Here is a 17,230-nt window from a genome sequence, read left to right as displayed (position 1 = left end):
TCGAATCTATCAAAATCAGAGATACAATTTTTAAATCCTAATTTACTTAAATTAGTAATGTTTGATATAGTTCCAATAATCCAGGGTTAGGTTAATTTAGATCTGGTGTATTTAACTTAATGTCTTTACAGTTACTTAAAGAAGGACTAAGGAATTTCATTATTCAAAAATTAAATTAAAATAGTTTAATTTATCAAATGCCACTCCTTTAACTAAATTTGGTGTTTGTATTTTACTGTAATTCATTTGAGTATAATATACATATCACTTTCAGCACACACTAAGATTTTGAACTAACATCAATTTACAAAAAAGGTAAAGTAACATTAGAAAAAATATATTCGCAATGAACACGAATTAGTGAGATTTTACACTTTAATCATATTTCTCAATGTGTCAATACATATTCAACGACAATTTAAAAATTCTATAAAATATTCGTCTACATTCTATTTACCATTTTCTACTTTTCTAGAATTCCTTTATTCTATTTTTATTTAATATCCCAAATTAATATTTAACCCATTTAAAAACGAACGTAAATTGCAATTTCCAAAATCTTCGTATTTAAGCTGATCATAACTATTTTTCAAAGGAACATTTAAAGGCGCGTTGTAATTTTTAATTTACATTTACATGATTTGAAAACTGTTTAATTTATTCGATATTCAAAATAATATTAAAAACCAATATAAATGTTATGAAACTGTAACATACAAATACTCTTAATAAACGCATATTTAAATGTTTTTAATTTAATATGGTAATTAAATAATTTACCTCTAGATTAGTTCACATCAATATAAACCATTTTACTTCAGTCACACATTTGTATCACAAAACGAAAAATGGCCAAAAATATTATTTCTAGATTTTAACATTATTATTTATGTTAATTAATGTTTCACTTATTTGAATTTCACACAAACGTTAGATAAAGGGGTCATGTGTAAAAGAACAACATTATGACAGGTCGAAATTAACGACGCGGGTAGGGAAAGATTATCATATCTAATGATTTTGGGAGAGTTTATTTTTTTAGTATTGTTTGGGACGGTGTCTATGGTTACCTAAAGGTAAGTTAAGTCATTATTTTAACAAGAGAAATTTCTCAAATCCGTTCGCAAAGAAGTAGCCCACTTGAGTTTTAAAAGAAAAATAATTTTACAGAAGATTTTCTAATTTTAATGTGTCTCACAGTAGATTTTGGAATCTCATGAGATTATAAAGTAAGAAGTTTCACGATGGATCAAACAATTTAAAGTTTTTGCCCGATATAAGCGTAGTTGATTCTTCAGATTTGACTGTGTGTAAAATGGGGATTGGAAATTGAATTATCTTCCCAATTTTGAAAACATGGTTTACTCCTTTTAAGGATTTGGGAAACCCTGTGCGCGGTTATGTTTACAAATACTCGTTTTTCGTTTGATAAATTTCCGGGAATGCTTAATTAAAAAAACAATATATATTTTACATTTATTTTCGAAATAAATAAAAAAAACTAAACTTTATACAATATACACTTTCGAAACAGAAATTTTTACGATTATTCAATCGTACAAACAACGTTTTAGCAGCTCGTTTTTAGGTTTCGGATTCGACCGGTAAAAGATTCGACAATTTGGCAATGTTCACGAGATAATCATAAACGGGATTCTCGAAAAAGAAAAATATATTTACACAAGAATAAAACCAAATAACTCACTCTTGCCTTTTTCACTATCTTTAATATTAAAAAAATAAACAAATATACCATAGTACCATTCAATTAAAAAAAACTGAAAATTATCTTTTAAAATAAGTTCCCATTGGACAGTTCGGGCACTGCGTGTCTAAAGCACGTTCTTCAAATTATCTAAGCGTATGCCACTGAGCCACTTGCTTCCTCGGAGCCTGCTTCATGTTGTTCCAGTGGTTGTACGCCCCCGGGTTCCGGTTGGAACAGGTGGCGCCGATGACGATCTGTCCAATGTGTCTGTCCCTCTTAGATCCGCCTCCCGCCGTCGAAGAGGGAGGACTGTTGGCGTTGGCGTCCGCCGGACTCGTCGGACTCTCCGGAGAGCTGACCTCCTGAGGTTCGCGATGACTGACCACCACCAGGAAAACGACCTTGTCCAGCTCGGCCGGTGGGACGTCGAACGTTAGAGTCTCGTTGAAGGAAGGGTTGATCGTTCCGGGACGAGAACTGGTCTTCTTCTTCTTGAACAGTTTGCCGTTCTTGAACAGCAAGATTCTGACGCATGGCGCTGCCGAGAGAAAAACAAAGACCATTATTTATCATTATCTACTATTAATTACCTTTATCTACTATTTTCTCATTTTATATCATAAAGCTATTACCATTATCTACTATTTTCCATTTTATACCATAAAGCTATTACCATTATCTACTATTTTCCATTTTATACCATAAAGCTATTACCATTATCTACTATTTTCCATTTTATACCAGTATCTACTATTTTCCATTTTATACCATTATCTACTATTTTCCATTTTATACCATAAAGCTATTACCATTATCAACTATTTTCCCATTATATACCATAAAGCTATTACCATTATCTACTATTTTCCCATTATATACCATAAAGCTATTACCATTATCTACTATTTTCTCATTTTATATCATAAAGCTATTACCATTATCTACTATTTTCCATTTTATACCATAAAGATATTACTATTATCTACTATTTTCCATTTTATACCATAAAGCTATTACCATTATCTACTATTTTCCATTTTATACCATTATCTACTATTTTCCATTTTATACCATAAAGCTATTACCATTATCAACTATTTTCCCATTATATACCATAAAGCTATTACCATTATCTACTATTTTCCCATTATATACCATAAAGCTATTACCTTTATCTACTATTTTCTCATTTTATATCATAAAGCTATTACCATTATCTACTATTTTCCATTTTATACCATAAAGATATTACTATTATCTACTATTTTCCATTTTATACCATAAAGCTATTACCATTATCTACTATTTTCCATTTTATACCATTATCTACTATTTTCTATTTTATACCATAAAGCTATTACCATTATCAACTATTTTCCCATTATATACCATAAAGCTATTACCATTATCTACTATTTTCCCATTATATACCATAAAGCTATTGCCATTATCTACTAGTTTCCCATTATATACCATAAAGCTACTACCATTATCTCCTATTTTCCCATTTTATACCATAAAGATACTACCATTATCTACTATTTTCCCATTATATTCCATAAAGATACTACCATTATCTACTATTTTCCCATTTTATACCATGAAGATACTACCATTATCTACTATTTTCCCATTTTATACCATAAAGCTATTACCATTATCTACTATTTTACCATTTTATACCATAACGTTATTTACCAATATTTACCATTATCTACCATTATTTACGTGTATCTACTATTTTCTAATTTATATACCATTATTTACATTTATCTACTATTTCCTAATTTTATACCATTACGTTATTTACCATTATTATAATTTTCTACCATTATTTAACATTTTATACCATAAAGTTATTTACCATTTTCTACCATTATTTACCATTTTATACCATAAAGGCTATCTAAGAATGACCAAAGAACGTATATATTTATTAGGGAGAATCAGCTAGTCTAATATCCTTGGCACCACCATACGCCCAAGTCGATTAGCGACTTTTATTGCTTTTCATTCATTGGCCGGGTTAAACTACGTAGGAGGGGGGTGGAAAGCCCTGCATGCCACGCGAGCGAACAGCTCCTTACACGCACTATTACCGTTAACATCAGCAAGTTTTTATGGAAAGGGGAAACCGAACAACTCGGGAAAACCCCTTTACGCAGCGGAGATATAACTTGCAAACTCTACGCGGAAGGTGTTGTCCCGAGTTTTCACAAGCTGAGATCGAACCCGTCTCCTCTTGCTGCGATGCTAAATTTCTAACCACTCCGCCACCCTCCCCCTGCTTGAAGGATAAACAACTTCCCCCTGAAAAATCAAATCGACCCGGTTTCACATTGGTTCAATACAACTTCTCTCTTCTGACGCGGTTGAAGCGCGTGCCAGTGACGTTTTCCTCCCCCCACCCAGCGCCGCCCTAGGGCGGTGCGACCGCACCGGGCGCCATTATAGGTGGGGGCGCCGAAACGGGATCGGGACGATGGGACCAATAACTTTTGACCGCAAGACCGAAACGCCTGACCTCGCAATGAGATCTCGCGCCACCAGAAAAACTTGCTGGGGCCGCTACTTCACCCCCCTCCCCTCGAGAAACAAATTTGAGCCAAGGTTACTAATTCGACCACGATGTCCTCTGAATGTCTCCACATTGCCATTCTCCCGAAATAAATATATTCTTGGATAAATTCATGCTGTCTCTTAATTTTGAAAAATGTATTCTGTCCTAAAATGTCCTATCTCTTAGGAGTAAAACAGTAGTAATACTCTCATTATTCTGCTGATGCTATTCGCTTAAAACAAGCGGCAGCTCGACGAGAAGTAGCTCTTTTTCATTAGATGTCGCTAGCGTCGAAATCATTTGTAAATTGGTCAATAACATAAATTACAGCAATTATAAACAAAATGTTTACGCGGGATATATAATTTAGGTTAAAGTCAACTAAATAGAGTATAAGTTGTCTAAATGTAATACTCTAAAATGGTGCTCTGACGACGTTCTTGTTTCGCTATTTTTAATTTTAGCTTCCTTTGCCATAAATAGATGGCACCACGCTCTCCAGTAAAGTCGCGTTTTTCGAAGAATCGGATAGATTCAGCCATCTCTAATAACAGGGGCCGTTTCATAATAAAGGTGGCAATGATAGAGCCGCCACTTGCTTTAAAACATGTACTTTCGCAGACTCCGTTTGATTTTTCAAACCGACGTTCGTATAGCTAGAATATAAAACTATTATATCTATAATAATATTAAGTTACGTAATTACAAAAAGTGTGTCAATGGAAGAATTTCTCAAACAAATGTTACTCGCGAAGTAAAAGTGGGGAGAACAGGGTTTATATTAGGGAGGAAATGAAGTTGAAATGTAGAAACAGTAACTTCAGGTGAGAGCTTCGAGAACTAAGGAAGCACCGGGGAAGGGTACAAGCTTATTGATTTTTAGCCACTCGACCGAAACGCTATCGCCATCTATCTACGTTTCAATACAAACCCCGAAATAAAACCAGAAAGTGGTTCCATAATTACTGGACCCGAAACCAAATGGCGCGCTTGGTGCTTTTACGGCAGCGCCGCTTGTAGTATCAAGTATTTCAAATATTTATATCCAAATACTAAACAAGAGCCTAATATTAGCGGACGACGTTAGGCCTAGCGTTCTTAGCTCGTCCCTGTCGTCAAAGCTTACACCTTTATTTCCATTTTGACTTGGCATTTTTAAGTTTATAATCTATTTAAACCTTCACATATGCAAAAACATTTAAGCAAACTTCCTATTTAAATTAATTAAATTATTACCCTATCATTTTTATTCCAATACAATTATTATTGAAATATCTAAAGCCTATTAAAATTCCAAAAGCCTCACTTATATTAAAAACAGTGGAGCAGACGACTCAATGCGGGTCATCTGACATTTTTACGCGTGTTTTTTGTATTTGGATAGAAATATTTCGCGATTCTCTCTGTAGGAGCACTGACAGGCGATGCAAATTGTGGAACCGGAAATTTGGCTTAGGTTTCGAGTCCAGTAATTATTCGTCCAAGGTTCCATCCTATTCTAGCCTTCTTTACGCGCCATTCTGTAAAGCGTTAGCATTCGAAAGTGTAGGAACTGGCACATTTCCTACTAGTGTAATATTCATACATGTATTTGACATACACACATCCGCCACTAGGTGGCAAAATTTTACATGAAGATGGACACTTTTCTCGTACGAGATATATTGTAATCTTTTGGTAAAATGTAAAATTTCAACGTTATTTTAAACATTGGTAAATATATTAGATTGTATTAAGCCGCGTTCACACTAGACACTTTGGCAACGTTTTAAAATGGTTTTGAAAAATCAAATTTTAAAATTTTGGTGTCAAATGTATTTATCGTAGGCCTATTCGTACAGTTGACATCGAAAATGTTCAATTTTATCTTTCGAAACCGTTTTAAAACGTTTCAAAAGCGTCTAGTGGGAACGCGGCTATACAGTATGGAGTGTAATGAAGTTCCATACCCAGGGCTTCAGGGTCTTCGAATGGTGATCTTAATTTGTTGGCCTTCAGAATGTTGAACGTCAAACGCTCCGCTGTCGGCAGGAAGCTCAATCCGAACAGGAGCTCCCCGTTATCCTGAAAAACAATACTCTTTCAAACAAAAGGCAATTCAAAGATTATTTTTAACCAATAGGAAACACGTCGAGAAATCCAGTTTCGGCTCGACGAAAAGTAGTTCTTTTTTCAACAGACGTCGCTAGCGTCGAGATCAAAACAAGATACTTAAGCCACATTTTGACGTAGATGGAGGAACCTCGCGTTGATTGGCTCGTTTGTAAATTTGACAATAACTTAAAGCAACTGTCGGCTTTATCATTTCCAGCTGTATTATGAAAAGGCCCCTGCTATTGGAGATGGCCATGACTCTATCCGATTCTTCGAAAAACGCGACTTTACTGGAGAGCGTGGTGCCATCTATTTATGGCAAAGGAAGCTAAAATTCAAAATAGCCAAATGACAACGACGTCAGAGAGCCATTGTAAAGTATTATATTTAGACAACTTATACTATATTTAGTGGTCTTTAACCTAAATTATATATCCGATGTAAAAATATTTAAAATGATTTTAATTTATGTTATTGACCAATTTTCAAACGATCAATCGAGGGGTACCTATAAGAAAAAATGTTTTTTAACTGTCTGGTTTTGAAGTCGACGCTAGCGACATCTGTTGAAAAAAGAGCTACTTCACTTGCTTTAAATTATAATGTTTAACAATATATTTCATATGGGATATATAATATAGGTGAAAGTTCACTAAGTAGGGTATAAGTAGTCTAATTATAATAATTATAAATAATAAATGGTTCTCTTACGACGTTATTGTTTCGTTATTTTGAAGTTTAGCTTCCTTTGCCATAAATAGATCGAACCACCCTCTCCAGTTCATTGATATCTCTAATAACAATATCATAATGCAGGTGGCCATGATAGAACGGACAGTTGATTTAAAGAAATAATGAGATTCTTCGAATGTTTTTTAAGTAAGAGATGGCGCCACGCAAAACAATATCGAACCGAATCCGCCTTCCCCTTTATATGCGCGCGATAATTAATTTTTTATTTATCGCACGCGCTGACACCTGCTGTATAGAAAATCAATAATGGTCCCTGAGAGCAAGCGTCAAGCAAGTCTTAAAAATCTTTGGTTTTTTTTTGGTTTTATATCTAATACTTGAAATATACTAAGAGACGGCTAAAGCAACAATAAAAAATATATAATGAGTCAGTTGGATGTTAAAATACTCTTATTAAAAATCAGGTATCTCGACTGATTTTATCCCCTAGCGTTGCTTAGGGCCACCTTTCAGTGGCGTAAATAGCACCCCCGCAGAACCCGCGGCGCGGGGCGGCCCCCCAAACGTTTATGATTAAACTCGGTGCTATTTAAAAGGGCTCCGAGTCGTTTTTCACGGGGGGGGGGGGGGGCGAGTTCCTAGTTACGCCACTGCCACCTGTAATCTAGAAACATTTCGAGAACCTCATTGAACGACATTTGTTGACTTAATTTTCAATATACACCAGCTACTTTAGATTATTAATAATTGTTGACTGACAAGGAGAGTACCCGAGGTGTTGGCGTAATATAGACCTTTATGAGATATCAAATTTCCCAAAAGGAGACGTTGCACTACCCATCCGAAAATGTTTTTGACTCCTTAAAACAAATAAATCTCCATTTAAAAACATGGGATTTTCTCGGTGAACATTTTTGGGGTAAAACTGTAACAATTTTTGGGAAAAATAAGGAAAAAATCTTATTTTTGTTTTAAGTGGTCAAAAACATTTTCGGTTGCCATGGCAAATGGAATTGGTAGTGCAACGTCTCATTTTGGGAAATTTCATATCTCGTATAGGTCTACATTACGCCCGACTTTGAACAAAATCGGCAATAAACACCTCGGGTACTCTCCTTGTGAGTGTAACTCCTATTTTATGGTAATTCTGCTACTAACATTTTTTATGATCTTTCCCATCGATATTATAAACGCCTGAACACGATGATTTCTTTAAAAAATCTTGACTTAACAAGGCGTTTTCATGAAGTTCGTTATGAAATTATTCAAGGTGGGTGTTTAATCAAATAAATATAATTAAATTTGAATAAAATTTAAATTACATCCAAAACTCGTTACATAATGCAACAGTTTGCAACTCCAATTGTTTTTTAAACCTTATCGTTGGCTAGGCAACGATCGAGGTCCAACTACGAGCGAACCTACTGGTCAGAAACAGTGGCGTAGACAAGGGGGGGGTTTCCGGGTCCAAACTCCACCCTTGGGCCTACCTTTGACTGTACTATATATATATATATATATATATATATATATATATATATATATATATATATGGTACTCCCTTGATACATCCATTGTTATTCCACCAACACTTCCTGAAATATGAACAGATGCTTTTAGGAAACGTACTAGAATCCCGAAAGCCGTTAAATTATTCTTCTTAAGAGATCAAATGTGGGTCAAGTGAACCTATCGATGCGAATATTTTGGCACGAACTAATTTGGTTTTTGGATCGTCGTATGGAGATATGTTTGACCCAGATGCGAGTGATGAAACATAAAACTTCCATCCTAGTACGCTCTTCTCGATAACGGAAAAACCACGTAAGTGCTCCAAAAATAGCACTTTGTATCGAAAAACTGGTAAATAGTGGTAAATAATGGTAAGTAATGGTAAATAATAGTAAATAATGATAAATAATGGTATGAAATAGTCAATAATGGTAAGTGATGGTAAATAATAGTAAATAATAGTAAATAATGATAAATAATGGTATGAAATACTCAATAATGGTAAGTAATGGTAAATACTGGTAAATAATAGTAAATAATGGTAAATAATGATAAATAATGGTATTAAATAGTCAATAATGGTAAGTAATGGTAAATAATAGTAAATAATGATAAATTATGGTATGAAATAGTCAATATTGGTAAGTAATAGTCAATAATGGTAAATAAAGATAATTAATGGTCAGCAATGGTAAATAATGGTAAGTAATGATAATTAATGCTAAATATTGGTTTATATTGTGTAATAATATGTGAAATCAAGAATATCAATCACAAAACGGAATATATCAACTTTAGAAGATATTTAACTCCATTTTCATTACTCTCTACAAGTCTGTTCTAAATCTTAAATTTAGGTTTAAGTTTTATATAACTATAAATAATTCACGGATTTCAATTATTTAAAATTTACTCATTTTATACCATAACGTTAATAACCATTATTTAACATTATCTACCAATTTATAGCATAACGTTAATAACCAATATTTAGCATAATCTACCATTTCATACCATAACGTTACTTACCGTTATTTACCATAATCTACCGTTATTTACCGTTATCTAATATTTTCACATTTTATACCATAACGTTATTTACCAATGTTTACCATTATCTACCATTGCTAACCATAATCTACTATTTTCTCATTTTATATCAGAACGTTATTTACCATTATTAACTATTTTCTACCATTATTTACCATTTTATACCATAAAGGTATTTACCATTATTTATCATTTTATACCATAAAGTTATTTACCATTTTATACCATAAACGTATATACCATTTTATACCTTAAAGCTATTTACCAATATTTAGCACCTATTAAATACGACTTCGGTCACGTACACATACCGATGCAAATATACGAAATATTGAATTTTGTATCGGCGTCGTATGGAAAGATGTTTGACCCAGATGCGAGTAAAGAAACGGAATTCTAGTACGCTCTTCTCGAGAACGGGTCCATCGAGCGGTCATTGAGAGAAGGGGCGACTGACCTGCTTCGGCTCCTTGAGGTCGAAAGTGAAGGACTGCTCCTCGGACTCCTCCTCGTCGATCTCGAGGTCTTTGAAGGCCACGACGACTTGGCCCAGTTCGGCGTCGTTCGCCAGTTTCTCGGAGTCTCTCGCCGAGATTTTGAGGACAGCCTCGCGTCCTTCGGCGGGGCTCATTTCCAGGACGAACGACTCCTTCAACAGAGGGTGCTGCGTGCGCTTCTTGGTCGTGCTCCGGAACTCGTAAACCGGAGCGACGGAGTTTCCATTGGGGATGGAGCCTTTCGAGCCCCGGCTCTTTCTCCTCGACCCGGATTCCGGAGCTGCTCCGGGGAAGACTTGGACGTACAAGTAGGGGTCGCAAGTACCGCCGTACAAACGTGGCGGCAAATCCTGCGCCTCCTAAAACGCGAAATCAAATCAAAGATTATTATCTTCGCCGTTAGGGAATTGAAATAAAAACTTTGGATTCGGATAAATTAAGGAAAAAGCAAAATGGGCCTTAAAATTATGGGTTAAGCAAAATAGACCCTAAAATTAAAGGTTAAGAAAAATAGACATTAAAATTATGGGTAAAGAAAAATTGACATTAAAATTATGGGTAAAGAAAAATAGACTTTAATATTATGGGTAAAGAAAAATAGACCTTAAAATTATGGGTAAAGAAAAATAGACTTTAAAATTATGGGTAAAGAAAAATAGACTTTAAAATTATGGGTAAAGATAATTAGACCTTAAAATTATGTGTAAAGAAAAATAGGCCTTAAAATTATGGGTAAAGAAAAATAGACCTTAAAATTATGGGTAAAGAAAAATAGACTTTAAAATTATGGGTAAAGAAAATTAGACCTTAAAATTATGTGTAAAGAAAAATAGGCCTTAAAATTATGGGTAAAGAAAAATAGGCCTTAAAGTTATGGGTTAAGAAAAATAGCCTTTAAAATTATGGGTAAAGAAAAATAGAACTCAAAATTATGGGTAAAGAAAAATAGACCTTAAATTTATGCGTAAAGAAAAAATACCTTAAAATTATGGGTAAAGAAAAAAGATTTTAAAATTATAAGTAAACCGAATGGATCTTAAAAGTAGGGACTTTTAAGATCCATTCGGTTTACTTATAATTTTAAAATCTTTAAAATAATGGGTAAACAACATAGACCTTAAAATTATTGGGAAACAACATAGACCTTAAAAGTATGGGTAAACCCAAATGAACCTTAAAAGAATGGGTAAACCCAAATATATTTATATGGAAATACCTCAACAGTTTAAAATAATATATCGTCACGAGGTGGTTAAGAAAAAATAATCTAATAGGTTTTTCTATAAAATAAGGGAGGTCACGTGTAAATGTTTTTTCTTCGTCACTAGCTATAGTTATTGAAGGCATAAGTCGATAAAGATTTTGGGAAATTTAGAAATCCATGTGCGAAACACGCGTGCCAATAAAGTGCTAAAAAGCTTAAGCTCGTGACGTGGAGAAAAGCATTTTATTCTTTAATTTTTTGATTGTTTTATTTTATGGAAACAGCACGCTACCTTAGAGCAAGAGTCAAGCAAGTCTGAAAATCCTTATTTGAGAAAAAAAGGCTTAAGTTGGAAATCTAGTATAATAACCATGATAATCTAATAATTAAAATACATAATAATTAAGTGCAACCATATATGGAAAATTTTGTACTGAGACACCTTAATTTAAAAACACTCGAGGATTCTTATTTTGAATTTCTTTCAAAAGTCGACTTACAAGACTCTTGCTCTCAGGTAGCGAGTTATCCACCAGGGAAAGATTTATAATATCACTGTCCAAATTCGGTCTTTTTCCCGAGGTTTTTTTAATATCGAAGATGCAAGTAAACATTAAGATTAAATAAGCATAAATTGATTTGGTTAGATTCGTCCAAACAGAAAATCTCGTCGTCCTGTACCCGGTTTTACTCCATTATCTAGACAGCCTAAAATACTTTCGTATGTGGCCAACTAGGAGCACCAAATACAAGGAGAACGCAGCTTGACTTTAAACACGCTAACGCCGTGTTGTGTACAAATTTCATTGGACGAACCTTTACGCTGAACGTTATACGGAATGGGGGAAGACAATTTCTGAATTTTCCCCTTCCGACGGCAGCAGGCGCTAAAGCGTCTAACCAATGAAAATGGTACGCGAGAAAATGCATGACTTTTGACGGGTAGCGTTCTTTTTGTGTGGGATGCTGTGTTTGAGGTGCTCCTAGGTGGCCAATAAAGGCTTAATGATCTAGCGTTGATCCATGTACACAACGATATTTCTGAAATTAATTTATATTTACGGATAAGGCATTATAAAGACCACTTTTCAAAAAAATATAGTAGTTTATTTTATTAGTTAACTTTTATGTATATACATTTTTGAATAAACAAAAATGGTCCGAGCCCCCACAGTAATTTTTCCCGATCACCACCGCTGGGCGTAGATAGTAAAGTTGGATCCCAATACAACATGGTAAAATGGGCCCCTTGGTGCCACTGACAGTTTATAGGGCCCTTCAAATATCACCAGCCCCAACAGGTGTATTTGGTTTAAAATAAGCTTTTACACTCAAAACAAGCTGAGTTTGGGCATTTCACCTAATTTACTCATTAAATTGATTAATGAATTATTAATTCGTAAAAAAAGCTTACCTTGAGCGTGATAATTAGCTGATTGAGTGGGGCTAAGGCCCCTTCTCTTCTGAAACGGAATCCGACTGTCACCTGCCCGTAGTTGACATCCGCCTCGGTAGCACCATTCACGGAGACACCATCTACCGATGGCTCGCTCTGCAAATCACAATCAATACGCGAGATTTTATTTTTTTACCGTTTTACGGATGGTACACATTTTATCACAAATTTATCAAACCAGTAAAATCATCAACAAATCATTAACTGAGACTAAAAACATTGTTTCTTGAGAACTTCAATCGCTTCGGAAGACGTCAGTTTTATGGCTGTAGGAGCTTATTTTCCGAGCATAAGAGCGATTGGATTTTCCTAAGTTGAAAGAAATACATTCTTGATACAGGGTTGCCACATTTATTTCATAATCAAATTCCCTGACTTATTTTGTGCCAAGATTTTGTAATTTTTAACCTATATTTTAGTAAAAGTTTCCTATTTGCAACCGAAATTAAATTCCCTGACATTTTCCTGATTTTTAGACTAATTTTCAAAATTCACTGACTTTTCCCTGATTTTTAGACTAATTTTTAAAATTCCCTGATTTTTAGACTAATTTTCGAAATTTCCTGACTTTTCCCTGATTTTTAGACTAATTTTTAAAATTCCCTGATTTTTAGACTAATTTTCAAAATTCACTGACTTTTCCCTGATTTTTAGACTAATTTTTAAAATTCCCTGATTTTTAGACTGATTTTCGAAATTTCCTGACTTTTCCCTGATTTTTAGACTAATTTTTAAAATTCCCTGATTTTTAGACTAATTTTTAAAATTCCCTGATTTTTAGACTAATTTTCAAAATTCACTGACTTTTCCCTGATTTTTAGACTAATTTTTAAAATTCCCTGATTTTTAGACTGATTTTCGAAATTTCCTGACTTTTCCCTGATTTTTAGACTAATTTTTAAAATTCCCTGATTTTTAGACTAATTTTTAAAATTCCCTGATTTTTAGACTAATTTTCAAAATTCACTGACTTTTCCCTGATTTTTAGACTAATTTTTAAAATTCCCTGATTTTTAGACTGATTTTCGAAATTTCCTGACTTTTCCCTGATTTTTAGACTAATTTTTAAAATTCCCTGATTTTTAGACTAATTTTTAAAATTCCCTGATTTTTAGACTAATTTTCAAAATTCACTGACTTTTCCCTGATTTTTAGACTAATTTTTAAAATTCCCTGATTTTTAGACTGATTTTCGAAATTTCCTGACTTTTCCCTGATTTTTATACCCATATTCAAATTCCCTCACTTTTCCAGGTTTTCCCTGCCCATCTCCGGAAATTTTCCCTGACTTGTTTTGTGCCAAGATTTTGTAATTTTTAACCTATATTTTAGTAAAAGTTTCCTATTTGCAACCGAAATTATATTCCCTGACATTTCCCTGATTTTTAGACCCATATTCAAATTCCCTGACTTTTCCAGGAATTCCAGGTTTTCCAGGAACCGTGACAACCCTGTGATATTATGGAAACAAAATCATTTATAAAACATTCAAAAACAGAGTTACGATGATTTGCGCTTTAATACGAGGTAGCATTGATTTCCAGTATAATGAATGACAATTTTCCCAAAAGTGTAGTTTCCATTTGTCGAGCCCCAATTTCACGATTTCTCTTAGAACCGAAGCAAGGCCATTAAAGTGAGGGAACAATTTTGGTTTGGGAACTGCGCTTTTGTTATTCGCACTTATGGATATTAATCAATTGCAGGCCTTCGAGGGCAATATTTCATAATTTTCCTCCATAAAACTGGGCTTCATTTCAACCGTTGATTACGTTATTTTAAAGGCCATGCACGGGAAATTTCTTCAATTAATTTCTGGTATTTTAGTTCAACAATTTTAGCCACTAGGTTCTCTAATATCTAGATCCCGTTGCCCAGACAACGACTATGTTGCAAACTGTTGCGTTATAACACATTTGGGGTGTAATTTAGTTTTATTTAGCTTCTGTAAAAAGTATGATTACCAGAATTTTAGAAAAAGAAACGTTATATTGTTTTACCTTAATTGGATTAGGTGCACCGTGCACCGACCTTTTTTATAACTTAGGCTACGTTTCAATTAAAATAATAGAGAACACAGAATTTAAGGAAATGTTCTGACTCGCAACACCTTGTTTCGTTAATTATTTTTGAAATACAGTTTATTACGAGAAAGTCAAACTAAATTTGAAAGGCTATTGCCAATATGAAATATTAAGCTAAGAACAGATTTTGTGTTAAAGTAAGTGTCGGCTACAGTGTAGTACCTGGAAGCTAGGAGCAACAAACACAAGGAGAACGCAGCTAGCCTTTAAACACGCTAACGCAGTGTTGTGTACAACTTTCATTGGATGAATCCTTAAGAGGAACGTTTTACGAGCGGGGAGGAAGACAATTCCTGAATTTCCCCCTTCCGACGGCAGCAGACGCTAAAGCGTCTAACCAATGAAAAATGTAAGCAAGAAAATGCACGACTTTTGACGGGTTGCGTTCTCCTAGTGTGGGGTGCTGTGTTTGTTGCTCCTAGCTGGAAGGTACTAAGGATGGCGTTTGCGGCCGCGCGTCCAACCTAATGGATTAGGTCTTATTGGTTTAGATTTCTGAAACTTACGTATAGAGACTATACATGTATATTACTCGTTGGCCGTTTCATGGCCGAGGCTTAGCTTCAATTTTATTTCATAAATAATAATAATAATACACATCTTATCGATTGAAAAAATTAAGATACACTTTATGTGTTTATCAACATTGATTGTATTTGATTTAGTGTTTTTGTAGCGAGTAATTTTCTTCACCGGTTAAGCTGGGAAATTGCTCTTTGGCTACGATAGAGAAACGGTGGTCCTTATTTTGTTTATTGCTTAACTGTCTAAATTTGTTCTAATGTATGAAAATATAATTCATAAGAAATTTGGGATAAATTGAGCAAAATTTAGAGGTAGCTCAATAACTTCGAAAATTCCCTATATCTTAGCAATTCGGAGATTTTTATCCATATTTTTCAAGTTAGTTAAGGATTAGGCTTACTCTATTTAAAAATCAACCACTCTTGTGTTGTTTAATATGCCTTTAATTATCTGGTTTCCAAACTGCCTAACGTTCTATTTCCAGAAAGTGGCAAGTTATTACCATACGTAAACAAAGCAGTTTGGAAATTCCCTTTATTTAGCAATCGAAACAACGTTAATTTTTAATATTTCGCGAGTTTACGGGTTATGGCTACTTTATCTTAAACTGAAATATTCCAAGTAGTGTAATGTATAACAAATTTATCTGGTTTCAAACTACTTTGTTTACGCGTGGCAATGGATCCAATAGACTTGCCATTTTCAGTAATAGTACACAAAGCAGTTGGAATCCAGATAATCTAACGACATATTCAACAACAGAGTGGTTGATTTTGAGATAGAGTAGCCGTAATCAGTAACCAACTCGAGAAATATGGATAAAAATTAGAAATCACAATTTTTTTCTAATGGTAAGATATAGAGAATTTTCAAGCTCATTGAGCTACCTATACATTTTATTCAATTTACAAAATTTCTTATGAATTATGTTTTCGAACATTGGAACAAATTTAAAGTGTAAGACTGCAACATTTAAGAAATAAACGAAATAAGGACCACTCTAGGCCTAATAGGAGGCGATACTTCACGTGATATCTTTGGTGTAACAAGGAAAAGCATCCGGTGAAATTTTCATTATTTCTGAGTCATATAGGCTAAGTGAAAACATTTGTCCTTTTTTAATTAACTAATTTGAAAGTAAGATTATTGCAAAATTTTACACTTTGTTTATCGTGGTAGAGAGTCACGAACAATCTTTATAGTCTTATAGAAGCCCTGTCGGAAAACGTGCCCAACTTACCAAATTTATATGAAACGTGAAGTCGTATAAGAGACTAACTAAAATGATCCTCCTTGCCTTACTTTGTAAAAGAATATACACCGAAGTGCCGCGTTGCTTTTCTAATCAATATTATTTTCTCCCAAATAATTGTTTTTTATTTATAATCATTTAAGTGACAATTTTTCAAAACTAATTTATCATATGAAATATTTGTCAGTATTTGGTAAGCTTGAGACCTCTAGTGGCGGCTTTTGAAAGCAGGGTTCCGAAGATGGTAAATAATGGTAAAACACATTATGGTAACAAATGGAAAATAATATATTTCCATGAATTATTGACAGTTATTTATAGTGTTCGGAATTGTTTATTCATTATCCACAAATTTTCCGATTTATTTAAAAAACGTTGGTAAAAAGAATATCATTTTAACTTATTTAATTATGTTTTTTACGCAACCAAGCATTTATTTGAATAAAAGTGGTATTTATTTAAATAATTGTTTGTTTTATTTAAATAATAGGCTTATTTGAACATTTTACAATTTTTATTCAACTATTGGTTATTTAAATAAATATTATTTAAATATATAAATAAAAAAATATTATTTAAATATAGCCGAGCTTAT

The 17,230-nt window shown here is 33.7% G+C and overlaps 1 protein-coding gene across 4 annotated transcripts in view; it reads right to left on the bottom strand.

Moving 5' to 3' along the window:
- Positions 1-447: 447 nt before the first annotated feature.
- Positions 448-17,230, bottom strand: part of LOC149956012 (synaptotagmin-A-like) — a 109,940-nt gene continuing 93,157 nt past the window's right edge. For all 4 annotated transcript variants that reach the window (XM_090165360.1, XM_090165359.1, XM_090165361.1 and 1 more), the window contains 4 exons: positions 12,733-12,870; positions 10,075-10,473; positions 6,218-6,332; positions 448-2,246 (listed from right to left, as the gene is read on the bottom strand). In XM_090165360.1, coding sequence (XP_090021486.1) covers positions 1,852-2,246; positions 6,218-6,332; positions 10,075-10,473; positions 12,733-12,870 — 1,047 coding nt within the window. In that variant the 3' untranslated portion in view covers positions 448-1,851. The remainder of the gene's footprint in view (positions 2,247-6,217; positions 6,333-10,074; positions 10,474-12,732; positions 12,871-17,230) is intronic.

Source organism: Leiobunum rupestre, chromosome 2 (genome assembly GCF_980474605.1).
Source record: "Leiobunum rupestre chromosome 2, qqLeiRupe1.1.hap1, whole genome shotgun sequence".
Taxonomy (NCBI): Eukaryota; Metazoa; Arthropoda; class Arachnida; order Opiliones; family Sclerosomatidae; genus Leiobunum; species Leiobunum rupestre.
The sequence above is the reverse complement of the archived record's forward strand: the minus strand, read 5'-3'. Positions and strand labels throughout refer to the sequence as shown.